The 21,541-nt window shown below is 45.2% G+C and overlaps 1 protein-coding gene across 3 annotated transcripts; it reads right to left on the reverse strand.

The window, feature by feature from the left end:
• Positions 1-3,455: 3,455 nt before the first annotated feature.
• On the reverse strand, positions 3,456-17,482 carry KLHDC2 (kelch domain containing 2). Of its 3 annotated transcripts, none has more exons than XM_075613852.1 (13): positions 17,267-17,481; positions 14,456-14,535; positions 14,141-14,258; positions 13,177-13,292; positions 11,776-11,854; positions 10,825-10,908; positions 10,109-10,189; positions 9,943-10,001; positions 8,989-9,098; positions 6,810-6,882; positions 5,145-5,232; positions 4,478-4,530; positions 3,456-3,735 (listed from the first exon to the last, which is right to left on the reverse strand). In XM_075613852.1, exons 1-13 carry the CDS (start codon positions 17,414-17,416, stop codon positions 3,612-3,614), a joined length of 1,215 nt encoding a protein of 404 aa, XP_075469967.1. In that variant the 5' UTR covers positions 17,417-17,481; the 3' UTR covers positions 3,456-3,611. The 3 variants fall into 3 exon arrangements, with proteins under 3 accessions (XP_075469967.1, XP_075469969.1, XP_075469968.1); XM_075613854.1 differs by lacking the exon at positions 17,267-17,481 and adding an exon at positions 17,106-17,243; XM_075613853.1 differs by lacking the exons at positions 4,478-4,530; positions 5,145-5,232 and having other exon boundaries at positions 17,267-17,482.
• Positions 17,483-21,541: the final 4,059 nt, after the last annotated feature.

Here is a 21,541-nt window from a genome sequence, read left to right on the forward strand (position 1 = left end):
GTGTCGCGCCCCCCCTGGGGGTCGCGCCCCACAGTTTGCGCACCGCTGAGGTAGGGAGCCGGTATTGCTGTTCAGGACGTGCTAACAGGCGCATGCGTGAGCTGCTGTTTGCCTGTAATGAGTATTGCAATTGATTGGACTTGAAATGCTAAAAACCTCTCCTGTAGTCTTGGAGGTGAATTGTCTACTTTTGTCGATGCCAAATTTGCAAGCCATACCTCCCAAACATTTAACATAGCCTATGGGTTATTCTTTAACCATGTTCCTTGTTTTACTGAATCCTTATTACTGGTCACGTTTCCTTTTAAAAGCGCTTGGAGCTAGTTTATCCTCCAAGTTAGATGGTTTAGTAAAAAACAATTCGTGGTTTATCTGGTAAAAAATTGTGTGTGTGCCGAGCACGCGCATGTTACGTGAAACTTTGTCTTTTGTCACAATAAACTGCATTTGTGTTCGTGATGTTTTTAATTAAAAATCAAAATACAATTTCATTGACATGGCATTGGCTGCGGCTACAGCTTCTGCGCACGCGTAGAGGGGGACGGCACGCCCTGCGAATGACCGGCTCTGCGCATGCGCCGGCCCCACTCCTCCTCCTGAGCGCATTCGCCGGCCTCGGCCCTTGTGCTGGTTGCCACGGACGACCGAATTGTTGCCGACGGAAGTGTTGCGAGGGCCGCTTCTGCGCATGCGCGGCCCGACGTCTTCATCTGCCGTAACTTCCATCACCTACTTCCGTCCCCTGGAAAACGGATTTGGTGCCAGCAAAAAAGGTTCACTTCAAAAACTACTGAGGACGGGGTCCTGTTTTAAAAGTGACCGGTGTTTTCCAATCATTTTCTTAATGTTGTGTGATTCGTTATTGTATTGAGTCATAAAAAGGGACGGAATTCTTCATCTCGTCCCCTTTAACCTCTTTCTTGGGCTTTAAAAAAAATCTTTCCTTTCCATTTTAGTTACCTTTTGCATAAAATGGGTTAAATAACCCACTCAAACCATCGATCTAATCTGCGGCTTTCAGGCTAAAGTTCAATATGAATCAGAAAAGGGGGGGGGCAGGAGAACACAAAATGGATGTGTCTCCCAAAAGAATCCACTATAATGCACTCCTACTTAGTTTAAAATTTAACTTTTAATATATTAACATAAAACATATATTACCTAAAGCGTTGTGTATTGTGCATTAAAAATAAATTAAATTGACAATAACTAGCGTCTGTGTCAGTGAATGTGTGTTGGAGTGATCTCAACCGACAATTGGTAGTAGTAGCTACAGGACACAGAACGCTGCTTAGTCAGGGTATAAACCCCTCTGGAGCACCTATGAGATCAGGTACACGAGTGTTAGTAAATAAATAAATAGACATGCACACTCAGTGACTGTGATGTATCGTAAGGCTACCGCAGTCCTGCTTAGACTTGTAAACCACAGAGCACTTGAAGATGTTAATTAAACATGTGTTGCCATCCAATATATATAAAAGTGCTACTGATAGTATAGTGATGGAGGGTGAATGATTCACAGCATAGTGAAGCAAATGTTCACAGCATATTGATCATTGAATCATTCTACAACACACTCCAAATGGTTAAATCATATAAGAGCCGGCGTGCTTGCACACTGAGTGTAAGTGAAGTACCCAATTCAGATCTACATAGATAAATCCAGGAGACTACTGAACACTACATAAAAGCAGCTCCAAGTAGGAGACTGACAACATAGCGCGTCCAACGCGCGTTTCCCTCCAGCAAAGGAGCTTCCTCAGGGACAAATTTGCTTGGGGGAGGAAGAATGAACCCTTATATACCCACACAGTACCTTGATTGCAAATTGAACAAGTTTACACCTGTTGCACATGCGCAGTTGGTCCGTTGTCAAACTGCACCCATCAAATTACACAAATGCTTAATAAACCGTATGTGTAGATTCCCACACATATAGTAACAAAAGTACTGTATTAGTGTGTAAAAACGAGTGTTTTTAGGGCTTTTAGGCAGTCTGGTATAAATCGGCGAAATTTGAGTCTAACGCGCATGCGCGTGGACTCAGAGAATCCAACGGACCAAAATGAATCCCCCCGCGCATGCGTCGGCACTTAGAATAAAATTGGCCAACTCAGAATTAGTGCTGTGCGCATGCGCGAATACTTGTAAACTCTAGCCCGAAATGTATGTAACCAGGAATATCGGAGACCGAACGCATGCGCACCATGCCTGGACTATGACAGTACTATTGCCTGAGTCCACTGCACATGCGCCTCTAAACGAGTGGTTTCGGGAGTTTCCGCGCATGTGCAGTTACATACATTTCGGGCTAGAGTTTACAAGTATTCGCGCATTTATACCAGACTGCCTAAAAGCCCTAAAAACACTCGTTTTTACACACTAATACAGTACTTTTGTTACTATATGTGTGGGAATCTACACATACGGTTTATTAAGCATTTGTGTAATTTGATGGGTGCAGTTTGACAACGGACCAACTGCGCATGTGCAACAGGTGTAAACTTGTTCAATTTGCAATCAAGGTACTGTGTGGGTATATAAGGGTTCATTCTTCCTCCCCCAAGCAAATTTGTCCCTGAGGAAGCTCCTTTGCTGGAGGGAAACGCGCGTTGGACGCGCTATGTTGTCAGTCTCCTACTTGGAGCTGCTTTTATGTAGTGTTCAGTAGTCTCCTGGATTTATCTATGTAGATCTGAATTGGGTACTTCACTACACTCAGTGTGCAAGCACGCCTGCTCTTATATGATTTAACCATTTGGAGTGTGTTGTAGAATGATTCAATGATCAATATGCTGTGAACATTTGCTTCACTATGCTGTGAATCATTCACCCTCCATCACTATACTATCAGTAGCACTTTTATATATATTGGATGGCAACACATGTTTAATTAACATCTTCAAGTGCTCTGTGGTTTACAAGTCTAAGCAGGACTGCGGTAGCCTTACGATACATCACAGTCACTGAGTGTGCATGTCTATTTATTTATTTACTAACACTCGTGTACCTGATCTCATAGGTGCTCCAGAGGGGTTTATACCCTGACTAAGCAGCGTTCTGTGTCCTGTAGCTACTACTACCAATTGTCGGTTGAGATCACTCCAACACACATTCACTGACACAGACGCTAGTTATTGTCAATTTAATTTATTTTTAATGCACAATACACAACGCTTTAGGTAATATATGTTTTATGTTAATATATTAAAAGTTACATTTTAAACTAAGTAGGAGTGCATTATAGTGGATTCTTTTGGGAGACACATCCATTTTGTGTTCTCCTGCCCCCCCCCTTTTCTGATTCACTTTACAGTTCACAGTTTGCACCCACTTTTTTGGATTACCATTTATTTACTCATTATTTGCCTCAATTAGTGTGGTTTTGTGATCACTCCCTAACCCTAGTGTTTTTCTAAAGTTCAATATGTCTCCACAAAGACGACGAAAGCTTTAGCATTTACTCAGAATACGTTTAATGTACATCGATTTGCACAAAAATAAGTTCTCCATGTGCCGCACACATTCAAATTGACTAAACCACACTTATGACTTACAACATTTATCCAATATACATCTGTTCCTTTTACACGCAAGCTCCGTGGCTCTCAGGAGCCACACGTGTTATTGCTGGCAAACCGCTGGTGGACATGGTGCAGCAAGTGCTTGGGGAGGAAGTCCAGGGAGCCGGCCAGCATCTCTTTGAAGGAAATAACCGTCTCTAGGCAGAGCCTTGGGAAATAAGAGCAGGACAAGTTAGGGTGTAAATGAAAGTGCCAGACCCAGATTACTGTCAAAACCACATTGTAAGTCAGGGAACCGGCTCCATACTCTATGGAGGTGTCTGAAGGAACCGTAGGAGTATTCCTAATAAGTACAGGTACAACCCTCACTTGCCCACAATGCCCTGCAAACCGCTTCAGAAAGGAAGTTACCAATGACAAATTTATAGGCTCCGTTTAACGTTAATGCACAAAACGTTGTATTGTCACTTACAGCTTCAATCAGTGCTACTCCACTCACGTAGTTTCTATATGTCTGCATGTAAAACAGTTAGTTGTGTGTTCAACACATTGGTAAAATAATTTAGCCGTTGCAGCTTTATGAAGAGGTTAACGGCTTTGGTGTTTTTCCAGTGCTGGCGGCATCAGCATCACCTCCCAAAGCAGGCAAGAGGTTACATGCAGAGCGAGTGGGAATTTACAGCAGGTTTGGGATACCCTTATAAAAAAAAACGTGAATGTGCTCAAATTTGAATGCTCTTCCTATGCAAACTTGGGCTGGTTCTATAACCGCTGAAACAGACAACTGGGCCGTATAAGGCCACAATTCTCCTTAGAACGCTGAGAATTTTGGGGCCGAAATAGTCCGCCTCGACGGATGGAGAATAAGCTTGTTGGTCTGGTCTGTGCACCACTTCCCTCGGGTTTTATTGCAGCAGCTTCAGAAAGAAAGGGCAGGAGGGGAGAGTTACCTGACTAGAGACTTCGGTTGTACAGGAAACACTAGAACTTCATTACTATGAGCCTGCAAAACAAGACCGACACAAAGCAAACTCAATTACTGTGTCACTGGTTGTGAAAGGAATATTCCTACCATCCTAACTGCTACACGGGGTAGTACTGCAATACCAGAACAATTGTGAACAAATGAAGGGCTTTAAAACTGGGGCAGACCGGGTACAAAAGAATTACACCGGATTTATCAACGGCGAGACTCCCATTCCTTTGATAAATATGGTGCTGTTTGCAGCAGGGAAACTTCAATAAATATCCCCTGAATTCGGCTTTTCTATGGGATATCTGCAATCCTGTTAATGTGGTTTGCACACTTGTGCATTATCCGTCAACCCCCTCTTATGTTTACAGTGGATAAGCGCAAAAACAACTTGGTAAATGTGTGTTACGGATTAACACGTTCACTGCCAATCGCCAGGAAGGTACACCAGCTCGTCATGGTAAACGTGACAAGTGTTAATGACCTTTTAACCCTTTTCCTGCCAGCCACTTGACAGCAAGGGGACCTAGTTAGACTGGGATATACTGGGATACACTGGGATACACTGGGTTACCTGTACGCACGGGGATGCAGTGTGATTATATTCCTGCAGCAAGCCAGGCTAAAAAGAAAAAACACTTTACCGCTTTGTGATGAGCAAGTAGGTTGTTGGCGCAACCACCAAAGACAAAGATCTCCCCTTCTTTACTGGCACACGCTGTGTGCCAAAGCCTGCAAGCCAAGTACAAGGAGAATATAGGTCAGAGACCGGCACCCACGCTCAATAAACGCCCCTTTGGAGCTACGCCATATACCATCTAATGTCACCAATACTGCTCTTGTTGGAGAAGAAACATGGTTTGGTGTTTACTACAAAGAAGAAACTGAGCAAAAACGGCATGAAAATGTTTACAAATGTATATGCACAATCTCAGAAACTGCAAAGAAACATGGAGATATCCAGGTTTGCGTCACAGGAGGCAGCGCGCGTGATGGCGTTACAGCAGGGGCGGCAAACTCCGCTCCTCAGGGGCCAGCAACGGGTCAGGTTATCTCTGCTTCAGCACAGGTGGCTCACTTATTTTGACTGAGCCACATGTGCTGAGGCAGGGATATCCTTAAAACCTGCCCTGTTGAGCAAGGGAGTTGGCCACCCCTGCATTACAGTGTATTTAGATACTTTGTGAATCCCTCCCTCTGCTTCTTATAGAAGGGTTTTGTCCCTTTACTGCAGCTTATTCTAAACCTCAGGTGAATAAGGGGAGGAATTGGCAAGTTTGGGCAGGAACCAGGACTGGTAACGAATCTCTCAACAGACATCATTAATGCCATCACACATACAGCATGGCTGCTTCCTGACACGCTACATGTATGTTGCAAGCAAGTTTGATATGTGAAGCTTCAATAGGTATGTTACGCACTTTTTTTTTAAAATATTCTTTATTTATCATCCACTTTTTTTATAACGATGAACATACAACACAATACAAAACCATATATTGAAATACAATCCAAAAATGATATAATTATATATATATAATATATATATATATATATATATATATATATATATATATATATAAACCATAATACTGAGTTAAGTTATGGTGAGTAAAAAAAGTGACAAAAACCCTCCACATGTTAAAAATGGTTATTGAGGCAAAAAGTGACACTGTGTGCTCATTTGCATGTCATTTCCCAGAATCCCTTGCTGCAGTGGAAGTCCTGTATGCTGGGTGATAATGGGGAAAGGCGGGGTTGCAGACCTGCCTAAGACATGCAGATGAGCATACAGGTATATTTGTATGTATATATATATATATATACACATACACACACACACACACACAAATTATTAAATGATAAATACAAACAATCACGAAACAAAAACAAAAGAAAAAATTTGATTAAAATAAGATCTAAAAATAAGATCTAAAAACAAGCCACCCCTGTGCCATTTATCCCTCTTGTTCCCATTTTGGCAGGCGATTCCTCTCTCCTATCTTGTCACACTATTCTATTACCAGTGAACTCTGACCACGGCCCCCAGCGAAGCTCACGTTTTAACCTTGTATCAGTGGTTATATATGAGAGTTGCTCCATCCTCATAACCTCCCATATTCTCATGTTACGCTCTTTTAAAAGAACCTCCGAATATTTACAAAGGGTTGTGTATACTAGTGGCATCTCCAAATAAATCTGCAATAAAATGCGATTCCTATTTCTTTTAACCTAAAACATAAGAAATGGCACAATACATTACTGAGGAAATGTGAGATAGATATTACATGTTATCCAGCTGCTATTACCTTGATTTATCTGAATATTTGTTCTTGAACGGAATCCATTCATTTTTGGTAAGGCTGTAAATCCAAGCGTCGCCTGAATACAGATCAAAGACAAGTCTAGTCACACAAGGCTAGAGATACATTAGAGATCTGTCATTGTGGGTTTGTATACTTCTGCTAAAACAGACATTTGTTTACTAGTGTGTTTCGTACAAGAGCCAAAGCACTGGAGAACCGAGCGGGAGTAGCACTGGAGAACCGAGCGGGATTAGCACTGGAGAACCGAGCGGGATTAGCACTGGAGAACCGAGCGGGATTAGCACTGGAGAACCGAGCGGGATTAGCACTGGAGAACCGAGCGGGATTAGCACTGGAGAACCGAGCGGGATTAGCACCGGAGAACCGAGCGGGATTAGCACCGGAGAACCGAGCGGGATTAGCACCGGAGAACCGAGCGGGATTAGCACCGGAGAACCGAGCGGGATTAGCACCGGAGAACCGAGCGGGATTAGCACCGGAGAACCGAGCGGGATTAGCACCGGAGAACCGAGCCGGATTAGCACTGGAGAACCGAGCGGGATTAGCACCGGAGAACCGAGCGGGATTAGCACTGGAGAACCGAGCGGGATTAGCACTGGAGAACCGAGCGGGATTAGCACTGGAGAACCGAGCGGGATTAGCACGGCATTCTTTGGAATTTTCAAAAAGTGTTCAAAACAAGAAGCACTTGGATAAAAAGCGCAGCTTCAAACACGGAGTAAAGGAAAGGTCCTATGAATCAGCGATAACGACGTCTCTAATAAATAGGGGGACCATATCTGCCCCGGCAAAAACTGGGACTAACGTTGCACAGTCGCGAGCGGGTACGCACGGTCAGAGCTTGCCGGCCGCTGGCGTGCACGCATCAGAGCTTGCAATCAGAGCTTGCCGACCGCTCGCGGGCACGCACGATCAGAGCTTGCCGGTCACGAATATACGGCCAGCAAGGGCCGATTGCGCACGTGCGGCCAGCGCAGACAGAAAACCGGGACAGTGGCCAAAAAAGTCGAGACCCGGGACATACGGCTAAAACCGGGACGTCTGGCCATCCTCCCTATAAACGGTATAACGGGCATTCTGTACAGAAACGTGTACATTGCTAACACTGCTTCGCCACTGGGCATCCAGAAGTCTCAACCCGAATTAGACTCCGAGAATTGTTCCTCGAATCATATGAATGCATAGAAATAACGGGGGAACCAGGGCATGGCGAACACCCCGCTGAAATTGGGAGCGGATATGGCAGCGGGAGGCGTCAACCCACAACCCACAGCGTTACTCTTCACATGACTGGCAGCCCCAGAGGATAGCTGCAGGGTTGGTCACTGCTCTGACAGATTGCAATATTAAAGTCTTTATTTTTGCAGGGGTCTGTGGGGCTGTTAATTTCTGCTCCGGGGACTCCCTGCTTCCAGAGAAGGGAGCGGGGGGGGGGGGGGGCTGATTGATGTGTCCCCCCTGGCATCCGCAGACCCCCGGTTTCCAAGATACTTGTAATTTTGTTTGCTCATTTTGTCACAAAAACGACTAATATAGCCACGGACTACAAACATGGCCGCGGGGTCACCACGAGAAAGCCACGATGATGTCCCTGATGACATGGTGGCTTTTCTATTGAACGTGGGAGCAAACCCCGACCTCGCAGTCATTTCAAATTATAATTTTAATACACAATCAAAACCAGGGGGCCCGACCTGTCCCCCCCCCCCCCCCTCCTCGGTTCCTTAGATATTTACTTTTCCATGTAATGGCGTTTCTGGTCCCTTTGGGGTAATGAATATGGCCACCTCCCAAGCCTGACTCCCCTGGGCCAATAGGAATCCGCAATGTCAGAGCATGACATCACAGCTTCCTATTGCACAACCTCAGCGGCCATCTTTAATTATACCGCCACGTAAAAAGGTAAATATCCCCGGGGGGCCCAGGAGAACCTGGTTCAGTTGAGGGGCCCCAGGAAAACCTGGTTCAGTTGAGGGTCCCCAGGAGAACCTGGTTCAGTTGAGGGGCCCCAGGAGAACCTGGTTCAGTTGAGGGGCCCCCTCGTTCCAATTCCGTAAAAAATATATATATAATTCCAAAAATTGGGAGATTTGCCGCTGTAAAAACAAAACGGGGCCCAGTGATTTGTTGAATGTGCGCGTGGGAAACAGCAATAACTTACTCAGCGGTTGTTTATCAGTAGTGAATCCTCCAAAGAGAAACAGGCTGTTTGATGAAGCCCGAGTTAGTGAATGCCAGGACCTCCCCAGCGGGTTAGCACCTGGAGTTATTCTACAGCAGGGAAGAGGAACAGTGACACTGTTATTACACGTGGCCCACAGGAAAGGTTCGCTCACTTTAGGTGATCTACGTTTGCAGCGATGTTCTTTTAGAGTCGAGAATAAACAAGCAAGAAGAGCCAGCAGCAATCCGCTCACTTCCATTCTCGTTTCGCTCTACAGGACGGTCCCCTGGATCTACTATATATTTGGAACGTTGTGTGTCTGGTCGCTATGCGTTTGGACAGCTCTTAAGATCTCCTAACCACATTTTGCATGACGGTTCCTGAGATCAAGGAGCAGGTTTTTGTCAATGTTTGGAAATTGGATACATTCTATTTTTCTTATTTTAGGAGTTATTACAATTTCTCTACGCAATTCTGCCACTGGGTGTTGCATCTGGTAGGCTATGTATCTGGCACGCGACCTCATAATGCACATAGCCTGGTGGCAGATAAGGAGCGTCAGATAACTATAATGTGTACACAGAAAACAGACAAAGAAAGAGAGGAAGTCAGATGGCGCGTGAGGACAAAGTAAGAATGCTGGAGAAGGGGAGAGAGGCGGAAAGAATAGGGACCATCGTAAGGTATTAAAGGAAAGGGATGGGAGGGAGATAAGGGGGTGAGAGGAGGAGGGGTAAGAATGACGTTGGTATCTTAGAATTACAGAACAGCTAGTTAGAAATACATGTTTAAGCGGAAACCCCCCAGTGTTCGGGCAGAGGGTTGGGGGGATCATGTCCCAGTGGAAAGGGCAATTAGAAAACATGTTAGGACTGCTGGCCAATGAACGAGGGTTCATTGTAAGGAAAGGGCACATTCCCTCTGACTGGGCTGGTAAAAGGAATCACTTACACTTCATGCCATTCCCAGCTATCAAAATTCAGATAATAAAGGTCACTCATTCTGGAATCCTACAAGAAATTAGAAGAAAAAAAAAAAATACAGTTTATCGCATTGGATTGACATCACTTAGCATAATCATTTTAAAAACCATCCATCAGAAAATCATGGGACTCACCCTGTACCTCCCTCCGAAAACATAACCTCGGTTTCCAACCGTGGCACAGGCGTGTGCGGCTCGAGGTGAGGGCGTCTTCCCCTGCGAGGAATATTTCCCGTTAACTACAAGTTACTACAGCACTAGAGAAGCGAGAGACGGACGGGCAGGTTTCCCCGGCTATGCTGCACAAACCTACTAAGAGGTTGAGGAGCGGGTACGGGCGGCGGACCCCAAATCTATTTCTGAAAGTGCTGCACCAGCATTAACCTTGCAGAATACAATCAAAACAGATGAAATCCACTACTGCATGGGTTCTCAACTCCAGTCTTAACAGGTAAAAGGTTTCCAGGATATCCCTGCTTCAGCACAGGTGGCTCAAGCAGAGGTTCAGTGAGTCTGTCACCTGTGCTGGAGATGGGATATCCCGAAAACTTGACCTGTTGGGGGGGGGGGGGTCTTGAGGACTGGAATTGAGAACCGCTGCACTCCTGTCAGAGAAACATCTTGCAGGCCGCAAAACCTAAACGCCAGTTACAGATATCACCGGGCGGCTACATCACAGGCAAAGAACAGTTTGGTAAGAGGCTAGATCAGTAACAAACATATCCAAACTAACAGTACCACAGGTAGTTTAGTTCCCTCCTTTTGTGGGGATTTGCCGTTGTCTCTGGCAAAAGAGGGTTAAAAAAAGAGGAATGCAATATCAGGTCTGAGCAACAGGAAGGGAAGATTACCGAGGTTGCAGGCCGGCTCCAGGTGACGTTTTCAAGGTCCAATACATGCACGTGGTTGTTCCATCCTCTGGGGAGACCTGCGTTCTGGGAGTCAGTGGAAACATTGGGTGTGTTAAACAATAATCACCTGCTGTCCCAAAGATTGTCCCCATAAACCAGAGGCGGCCAACTCGCATCCTCAAGGGCCACCAACAAGTTGGGGTTTCAGGATATCCCTGCTTCAGCACAGGTGGCTCAATCAGTGCCTCAGTCGAAGTCTGAGCCACCTGTGCTGAAGCAGGGATATCCTGAAAACCAGACCTGTTGGTGGCCCTTGAGGACGGGAGTTGCCCACCTCTGCCATAAACAGACCACGCATGTCTTTCCCAACACTGGAAAAGGACCCGAAACATGTCCAGCAGCTTCAGGAGAAAGCCAGACTTAGAAGACCAAGTGGTCCTTATCTGCTCAGAATGTGTTTCTCCGATGTCATCTCACCGTGCCAGATGCACTGCCGGGCAATGATAAACTTTAGGTGGGTAGCAAGCGCTCCATAGAGATGTGTGCTGCCCCTCTCCCCCTGTGTGGCTCAGTAGGCCCAAGGCCAACCCACAGGAGACTCTCTCCCTTCTATTTATCCTTGACCTCTGCCTGGAGCAGTGCTGCAGCGCAGACCTCATGGCTGAGGGGAGGTTGTCTCTCTCCGGCCTAAATATGCTCTTCTGCTATACCTCTGCCTTATCTTTGTTAGGAAAGTCTCCTCTGCCACATCTATCCTTGTGTCGCCACAATTAAGCTTCCCAAGATCCTCTGTTTAGCCCACGGGGAACCCACCTGAAGCCCAATACAGAACAACTCCAGTGTCTCCTTAGTACTCGGCACTAAACCTCAGTGTTGGTTCAGAATTATGACACACAGTGACATCTCTTTAAAGCTCCAATTGTAAACAAATAAAAGTGAAGTTCAGCTTACTCCAAAAGACGTTTCATCAAACTCAAACGTCCCTATTGTGTCCTCTTGATAATACCCATATCCACCAAAGAAGATCAGCCTGCAACATAAATCAGACTGTTAGACATGTACATTACGCCGTTTAAATGTCAATCCCTCTGCTGCCAAGATTTTCAACACATTTATCTGCAGAGGGGGAGGAGGGGGGGCAACTCCAGTCCTCAAGGGCGACCAACAGGTCGGGTTCTCACGATATCCCTGCTTCAGCACAGGTGGCTCGGATGAAGACTGAGCCACTGATTGATTGAGCCACCTGTGCAGAAGCAGGATATCCTGAAAACCAGACCTGTTGAGGGGGCTCGAGGACTGAAGTTAGGTACCCCTGCTTTAGGGTATAAATGGTTGACTTGAAAAAGGTTGATGAATTAAAAGCGGAAATCTCCCCCTCTGTCCACAGAAGCCTAATTGAGTTTAAAGCTGCAGTTTACATTTTTTTTCACTATGAGCATCAAAACAATGTGCACACTGACAAGTGATTAGCTTAGCTGCCGATCGATCCGTTCTCCTGTAATCAATCACTGAAGATTCGGCTCTGGGGTTCTTTATAAATCACTGTTAGGGCTGCAGAAGATTACCCAAGATGCTGTGTGGAAGATCATGTGACCAGGCAGGCACTAGATACAATTGGTGCACTGCTAGAGAGAGGGCAAAAGGGTGTGCCAGAGTCTATTTCAGAAGAGGAAGGGGATGTGACTTTGTAAATGATTGCTGCATTACAATACACTAAATATGTCTTTTTTTTTATTTTAAATGTCTCATAGTACAGAATTTATTAATTAAAAAAAACAAAACACAAATGTAGGATATTGCTTGAACTGCAGCTTTAACTCATAATGTTAGTATATTTCCCCGAGTATGTCCTGCTCTTAAAAATATTTCAACTTCACAATCTCTAGCGTCTGAGGTTAAACGATCACCGGGTCTTGGAAACCTCCATTTTAACCTCCCAGACACCTAATATTTAAAACACGTCTATTTCCTGGAGGAATAGTTAATAAAATAAAAACAGCGTCCCAAAAGAGCAAGGAGAAACGTAGGACTTTTTAAAGATGGCAACCACTACAATTGGTTTTTTTTTGCTCAAAGGAAGCCATGGTTGCTGCAACTTTAGAATCATTGCGGCATTACTCCCTTATAGGTCTGAGATCCGTATTAGTACTGACAAAAAGCAGCATGTATTGTGTATTCTGTGATATTTGTTAGGGAGTTTGCCCAACGGGCCCAGGATGGTACAAACATCAGGAGTGGTACAGAGAATGTGGTGTTGCTGAGTGCTTTGGATTTATATTGTTGTGTGGGACCATTCCTTAAAAGAAGAAAAGGGAAGTGGGTTTCAGCGGGCTGCAAGTCACAGCCACTTACTTGTTTTTATGAACCCATACACCAAGCTTGTCCTTTGGAGATGGAGGAGTTCCTTTGTATTCTACTCTCTTCCACAGCAGATCCCCATCTCTGGAGCTCAGGTCCAACATGTAAAACTGACAAAGAAATCTATATAATTAGGGCAAGACGTAAAGAGTGACTCACTGCGGGTGCTCATTTGCGTGTCATTACCCAGAATCCCAGGCTGCAGTGGACACTGTATGCCAACAGATAATGGGGAAAGGCAGGGTTGTAGACCTGTCAGACACGCAAATGTACCCACAAGGGGTATTTTTATTTTCTGAATATTCCAGACACACACACACAATAAATGTATTAATCAAATGTCTGCTTTAAAAACGGCAGACATGGATTCTAGGTAGTTACAAGCTAATGAGATCATCAATATTCAGTCCATAATAAGCATTTGTAGCCATTTAATCCTCTGGAAACGGTACATGTCAATATGTAAATGGAAAATACATTTTGTCACAAGGTAAGGACCAGTATTCTTTTAATTTGCTCAATCTGGAGTTGCCCATCCCTAGATTGGATGACAGACTCTCCATGAACCGTAGGTAGAGAAAATAAAAAGGTTGAGACTTTGACAAATGAAGGTTGCTATATAAACCCTGGAAGTACGTGAGGCTCCTGTGTGTAACATTATAATATTTTCACTGGTCTATGTATTGTAAAGGGGAACCACAGAATGGCATGCACAGGTCATTTCTCCCAGTGCAAACTCCGCACCATTACTTGATGATGCAACAATCCATCCATTACCAGAAGAAGAAACAAACTGCACAGTATATTTTCCTATGGTTGAATGCTACATAGATCTGCTTATTTATTTAACTATTTAATCTCATACGTACAGGACAATCTGCACCTTTCCCCACCAGGACACCCAGTTTCTATGTCTCAGTGACACCCTTTGCTCCCTCCCATCCCATCTCACACTCACCATGTTGGTGTTGCCTCTTGCATGATGTCCCCCAAATAAGTAGAAGATCTTGTCCACACACACAGCACAACTTCCAGACATGGAGGGAGGGACGTCGCCCTTTGTTTTCATCCTCTGCCTGGAAATAATGCATTTATCAGAGGTTACACTACACATTGTATGGCATCCATAAAATCGACACCTACATTTGACCTGGTTCTTAGTGTTAATTTTATATTTAAAGCTTTTTCAATGTTGACATTTAAAAATAAACAATCAAACTAATGGGGAGGTTTAAAGAGAAGCCAAGCTTTGGAAAGACATAGAAGAACGTACCATCTTCCATTCTCCATATCATAGATCCAGATCTCATCTTTAGGCAGGTAAAAGTCATACAACCCGGTAACAGGAGCATTCTGCAAAGAGTCAAAATAAATTCGGAAACTATTGATTTACTGTAATCTACAGCAGCGGTACTCAACTCCAAGTCCCCCCCAAACAGGTCAGGTTTTCAGGATCTCCTCTTCACAGCACAGGTGATTCAAATCAGAGGCTCAGTGCTCAATCAGTGGCCTCTGAGCCACCTGTGCTGCAGCTGGAATATCCAGAAAAGCTGACCTGTTGGGACGGGGCACTTGAGGTCTAGAGTTGAGTACCCCTGATTTACAACAACCTAACAAAATCACCAATATCAACACTGCGGTACAGAATTTCATCAGTTTGTGTTGATAATGAGCAAAAATATATATTTTTAAATCCACAAAAACATAACAGGTTTGTGTGTTTTCAGTACTTGAAACACCGTAGTGTTACATCCCACTACAGAGACCAGCAGACACTGGATAAATAAAAGATATCATATTCTAATTCTTTTAACTTATAGTGTAGGTCAAAGTTCTGGCAGCCACATTGCCCCCTGAGAAATGTAGATTGTTTGTAGGTTGCGATACCTTTAAGCGGACCAAATATACTTTTCAACACCTGACCTTACACCTGCTGTACAAACCAAAGTTTCTGAATGTCTCTCTGCTATATCATCCTGGATGGCCCTCCGACGCCTTAAACTCAACATGGCTAAAACAGAGCTCCTCATACTTCCTCCCAAACCTGGCCCTACTACCTCCTTCCACATTACTGTTGGAACTACAATCATTCACCCAGTAGCCCAAGCACGCTGCATAGGGGTCACACTCGACTCCTCTCTCACATTCGCCCCTCACATTCAAAACATTTCTAAAACTTGTCGCTTTTTCCTCCATAATATACCAAAGATACTCCCTTTCCTCTGTTGCTCGACTGCTAAAACTCTGACTCAGGCCCTCATTCTCTCCCGTCTTGATTACTGTAACCTCCTGCTGTCCGGCCTTCCTGCCTCTCACCTGTCTCCCCTACAATCTATCCTAAATGCTGCTGCCAGAATCACTCTACTCTTTCCTAGATCTGTCTCAGCATCTCCCCCCATGAAATCCCTCTCCTGGCTTCCGATCAAATCCCGCATCTCACACTCCATTCTTCTCCTCACTTTTAAAGCTTTGCATTCTTCTGCCCCTCCTTACATCTCATCCCTAATTTCTCGTTATGCACCATCCAGACTCTTGCGTTCTTCTCAAGGATGTCTTCTTTCTACCCCCTTTGTATCTAAAGCCCTCTCCCGCCTTAATCCTTTTTCACTGACTGCCCCACATCTCTGGAATGCCCTTCCCCTCAGTACCCGACTAGCACCCTCTCTATCCACCTTTAAGACCCACCTTAAGACACACTTGCTTAAAGAAGCATATGACTAGCACTGTGGATATTCTGAACACGATACATAAAGCTTGGCCCCCTGCAGACGCACTTACCAGAACTCCCTCCTACTGTCTCTGTACGTTCTCCCTACCTACCAATTAGACTGTAAGCTCCTCGGGGCAGGGACTCCTCTTCCTTAATGTAACGTTTATGTCTAAAGCACTTATTCCCATGATCTGTTATTTATATTATCTGTTATTTATTTGATTACCACATGTATTACTACTGTGAAGCGCTATGTACATTAATGGCGCTATATAAATAAAGACATACAATACAATACCAACATAACAGTTATTTGTAGGCCAAACGATAGCTTACAGAGCTTTTCCAAACCTCACTACACTTCAACAAGAATCCCATGAAATTTAGATTTGATTTCATGTACGAAAAACATGTTATCACCGCCAAAAACTAATTAACAGAAATAAAATGGAAAAAGATTGTAAGCTCTCTGGGGCAGGGATTACCTTTCCTATTGTCTGACTTTGTTGCGCTTGTTTGTTGGATTACAATTCCCTGTACAGTACTGTATTGTCTTTGCAAAGCACAGAGTACACAGTGAGCGCTATATAAATAAAGAGATACAAAAAAACAACATTGGCTTTATTTGTGAGTCAGTGTTTTGCGCGGACAACAAATATTAATAGCTAATTGAGGGGTAAAAATGCCATCTACACATATCCCCCAAATCTATTCACCTCAAATGGCCCAGCAAGAAATCGTGTATGTATGTCTTTAATTATAAAGCACCATTAATGTACATAGCGCTTCACAGCAGTAATACATGTGACATAATATAAATAACACAATAGGACTAAGTGCTTCAGACACCAAAGTAACATCAGGAAAAGGAGTCTCTGCCCCGTAGAGCTTACAATCTAATTGGTAAATAGGAACATGTTACGCCGCTGCCAATGAAACTGGACGAACAAATAGTATGTTATACACACGTCCCTCACACACGCACACGTTACACACACGCGCACATTACACACACACGCGCGTTACACACACACATACATGCACGTTACACACACACGCTACACACACACGCACGCACGTTACACACACACGTTACACACACGCACGTTACACACACGCGTTACACACACACATTACACACACGCACATTACACACACGTTACACACACACCACGTTACACGCACACACACACATTACACATGTCACCCTCACATTTCCGCATTAACCCGTTGGGTACTAGGGCCACACCAACGCATTGCTCTGCATTGAGCCCATGACCAGGCCTCGCAAGCCTGTGTGAATGACTGTGCAATGTGTTGCTGCTCCCTCTCTGCTGCTCCTGCAGGGTGTCACCGTCACTCAGATCGCAGCACCTTGTATCCTCCCCACACACACATCCGCCTCCCGTCCGTCACCGCCACGTGCCCGCTGCGCTCTGCCGGGGTACGGTCCCCCGCCACGGGCTCCGCGGGTTCCCCCAGCTCCGCCTCCGCGTGCGGATCCTCCCCGTTCTCATCGGCCATCTAGGTGCTGGGGAGATGCGCGAAACTGTGCGCAGACAGGGGATAGGTACTACGGTGGCCGCTAAGGAGGGGGGGGGGTGCAGTGCTTCGACTCTTCCACGGAATGACGAATGGCGCTGAGGACGGCGCATGCGTAACAAAACGCGTAACAATACAGTGCCCGCGTCGGACATCTGGCGGCCATCTTTGATGAGGGCAAGAAGAGGAATTATTATTATAAGAGCGTTTGAGATGCACACGAAATAAATACTATTACTGGAGAACACAATATTGTTCTATATTTGTATATTTTGGGGGTTAAAGAAAATGGGAGAACAACTGCTGTTAAATAATTATATTGTCTTTTCTACTTCCCTGTAGCATCAAATCATACCATCCACCAGTACTGATTTAGCAGATACTGTATCTATTTTTTTAAATGTCATGTAGCTATTTAAACCAGGTGTACTTATTGTAACCACTGTATATTTCCTATTGGTTGTAACTCCAATATTCATGCCTGATTGATTTAATAAATGATAGGCATGTTAAAGCAAAGTTCTCTCTACAATGTACAGCAGGGCCCCGGGTATACGGCGGGTTCCGTTCCAGAGACCCGCCGTATAGTGAAAATCGCCGGAAAGCGGATCCGGCGATTTTCAGTGCTGCGCATGTGCAAACCGGCATTTTCGCCGTTCTGCGCATGTGCGACCTGTGGTCTGCCCATGCGCGCCGGGCGCACCCGCCCGTACTGCACATGCGCGATTTCAAATTCAACATGGCGGCCCCCTTCTCGGTGCCGCCGTATCAGCGGATCGCCGAAAAGCGGAGTGCCGAGAAGCGGGGCCCTGCTGTACTTCTATTTCTGTTCATATATAAAGAAATTAATCCAAATATACAACTTATGTGTGAACTGATATTTACATCTAATACACTGCGTGTGCTATTTATTTATAAAATGTGTTACCAGGAAGTAATACATTGAGAGTTACCTCTTGTTTTTAAGTATGTCCTGGGCACAGAGTTATAATAACAATACATGGTTACAATTAATGAACAGAGGTTATACAGTCAATTCACTGACATTTCATGGACAGTTCGAGTTGGAAAAATGTGTACAGGGGATAAAAGGGCTGTCACTGGAGACCAGGACTTTTGACATTTATATTTTTACCGGGATCATCCACTAAGCAAAACAAGGTAGTAAAAACAAAATGTCATTTATTTGGGTAAACCCGCGTACAACACAAAGAATACACAAAATACAGTTAAAAGGCACACTTACTGTTTTATTTTATTTATAAAATGTTTTACCAGGAAGAATACATTGAGAGTTACCTCTCGTTTTCAAGTATGTCCTGGGCACAGAGTTAAGATGACAAATAATACATGGTTACAAATACAGTTACATAAGTGAACAGGGTATACATTATATACAAGTCATTGCAAGCACAGTTAGATATAATTTATGTTATAGGCGTATGTAGCAGTTACAGATCAGATTAAAATGTGAGACAGCTTTGGTTTTGAAAGAACTTAGACTGGTGGCGGCTGTGAGAGTCTCCAGTAGATTGTTCCAGTTTTGGGGTGCACGGTAAGAGAATGAGGAGCGGCTGGATACTTTGCTGAACCGTGGGACCATGAACATTTTTTTGGAGTCAGATCTCAGATGATAAGTGCTGCATGTGGTAGGGGTGAGGAGCTTGTTAAAATAGACGTGTGGCTTGCCCAGAAAGTATTTGGAGGCATGACAGGAAAGATGAATTTTGCGCAGACTCAAATGATGACCAATCTAGTTCTTTGAGCATTTCGCAGTGATGTGTGTTGTAGTTGCATTGTAGATCAAAGCGGCATATTGAATTGTAGAGGGTGTCAAGTTTGCTAAGGTGGGATTGGGGTGCCGTGCCGTTTACTATGTCCTCATAGTCGATCATTGGCATTAGCATCTGCTGTGCGATACGCTTTTTGACCAGCAGACTCAGGGAGAATTTGTTCCTGTAAAGTACCCCTAGTTTGGCATAAGTTTTGTATGTCAGGGAATCAATGTGCATCCCGAATGTTAAATGGGAATCAAACCATATGCCCAAGTATTTAAAACTAGTGACAGGGGGTAGGGTGGTGTTAGCGTTGGTTCTGATCTGGAGCTCAGTCATTGGAAGTTTTAAAAATTTAGCCTTAGTCCCAAATACCATTGTTACAGTCTTGTCAGTGTTTAAAAACAGTTTGTTTTGGGAAATCCAATTTTCAAGTCTTTAAAACTATGAGTCTAGGGATGAAATCTAGGCTCTACTAGGTGTATGCCGTCTGTTTTGGTAGGCTTACCCTGACCGGGATATACACCCGGGCTTCCTGGCCCTCTTTTCGGCTTCAGTTCCTAGCCGCGACCGCTACGTTCAAAAATGAGAACTTGGTCCTCGTGTCTGACTTAGTCTCTGCAGAGCAGACTTTCCTAGCTTCAAAACGAAGCCGGTTGCTCTGCTATTTTGAACAGAGCAACTTTGAAAAGCCTGCCCAAGCGTCATTGACTCAAGCCACAAAATCGTCTGGTTCTCTGAGTTGGCTTCCTCCTTACATACCCTCCGCTGTTCTATGTTCAGCATGGAGGTGTCACGAACGTGCTCGCCACAAACCGGGACCGGACCGCGGGGTTGAGGTGGGGATATGAAAACACCAACCTTAGGCCACGGAGTCAGGTCCGGAGTGCGGATTCCGTGGTCAAACATAGCCGGGTCAGGATTGGAGAAAGCAGCGTTAACGTTATCCAGGCTGGGGTCAAGGCAGGCGGCACAGGAGCAGTGGTCGAGGATGCAAGCGAAGGTCAGCAACGGGAAGGCGGTGCGTGGCACTACAGCGTAGCAGCTTCAGCGTAGAAAACAGAAACTTGGAGCAAAGCCGCTTCAGCGTAGAGGAGGAATTTGGAGCGGGCCGCTTCAGCGTAGGATACAGGAACTTGGAGCGGGACCGCTTCAGCGTAGGAAACAGGAACTTGGAGCTGGGCCGTTTCAGCATAGGAAACAGGAACATGGAGCGGGGTCGCTACAAGGGAGAAGGGAGGACAGGGGAAGGATAGCACGAAGGCCTCTCCAAGTAGGATAAGCAGCAGGTCACTGGAACTAGAAGCAAGCACTGGGGAACCAGCGCTTCAGTACAGCAAGGCCGAGGGCAAGCAAGCAGTTTGTGGCCAGCACAGTGACACAAAGGAGGTTGGAATTATACACAGCACTTCCTGGATTGAAGTGCTGACTCTAAATAGCACAGGAAGCCAATCAGGCCAGAGCTGCACAGGAGGCAGCCAGAAGCAGGTGATTGCATGACCAGAGAGGGTGTGTCTGGAATGGGTTCCAGCCAAACCCAGGGACGGATTCCTTACAGGGGGATGGAGGAGCGACCAATCAGAGTGGGAATTCCCTCACACCAGCCAATAGGAATAGGGGCTCGTCCTTTGGCTGATGTCAGAAGAGGGAACATGCCAAGCCGGCTCGGGATGCCCGTGGGCGGGACATATGAATTGACCAATGGGAAACGTGTCGACATTCTGCCACTTCCCCCAATCAACCCATTGCCACCTATTGGGCAGGATCCACTGAGTCTGGCAGACCAGAGTGTCCTCCCCGCAGTGGGTCTCTGTTCTCCGGACTCAGTACTCCGCCCTTCCCCAGCCACTTAACACCCCAACACCTCTCAACATCCCGTCTCCTCTTTGTCCAGACTTCCCGGCACCTATATGGATGCCCGGGCTGACTGAATAGACATTTATAGTAAAAGCATAAATGAAATAAAATATACTTTAATACATGGGAACACTTGGGGAGACTCATATCTGTAAGGACAATTAGACGGGGATATCTGGGCTCGAAAACCAGGAGTCTGAGGGACACTGGGCAGCCCCGGTGTAATTCAACACGCGTACTGGCAAATCATGCATGCACGCCAGGGAGAATTAGGTGACTACCGGTAACTTTGGCCCCTGAACTCCTGCAAACAAAATAATTGCATTTCTACCCAAATATCCCACCTAAAACTTACACACAGAAAGTTTCATGAGTCTGGGGCAAAGGGAACATTATGGTGCTGTGTAGCTGCCAGGGACCTCACGGTTTCAGGGGTAACCAGAGGGCTTAACCTTTATTGTATAGCCTGGTCACC

The sequence above is a fragment of the Ascaphus truei genome, chromosome 9 (assembly GCF_040206685.1).
Source record: "Ascaphus truei isolate aAscTru1 chromosome 9, aAscTru1.hap1, whole genome shotgun sequence".
In the NCBI taxonomy this organism is placed as follows: domain Eukaryota; kingdom Metazoa; phylum Chordata; class Amphibia; order Anura; family Ascaphidae; genus Ascaphus; species Ascaphus truei.

Excerpts from the sequence above, each read along its gene's own strand:
- KLHDC2 (XM_075613852.1), bottom strand. The coding sequence starts at position 17,416 with ATGGCCGATGAGAACGGGGAGGATCCGCACGCGGAGGCGGAGCTGGGG. Across the intron at positions 10,909-11,775 it reads TTGATGAAACGTCTTTTGGA|AACGCAGGTCTCCCCAGAGG; the intron begins GTAAGCTGAACT and ends ACTGACTCCCAG. Across the intron at positions 4,531-5,144 it reads TACTTGCTCATCACAAAGCG|GCTCATAGTAATGAAGTTCT; the intron begins GTAAAGTGTTTT and ends CTTGTTTTGCAG.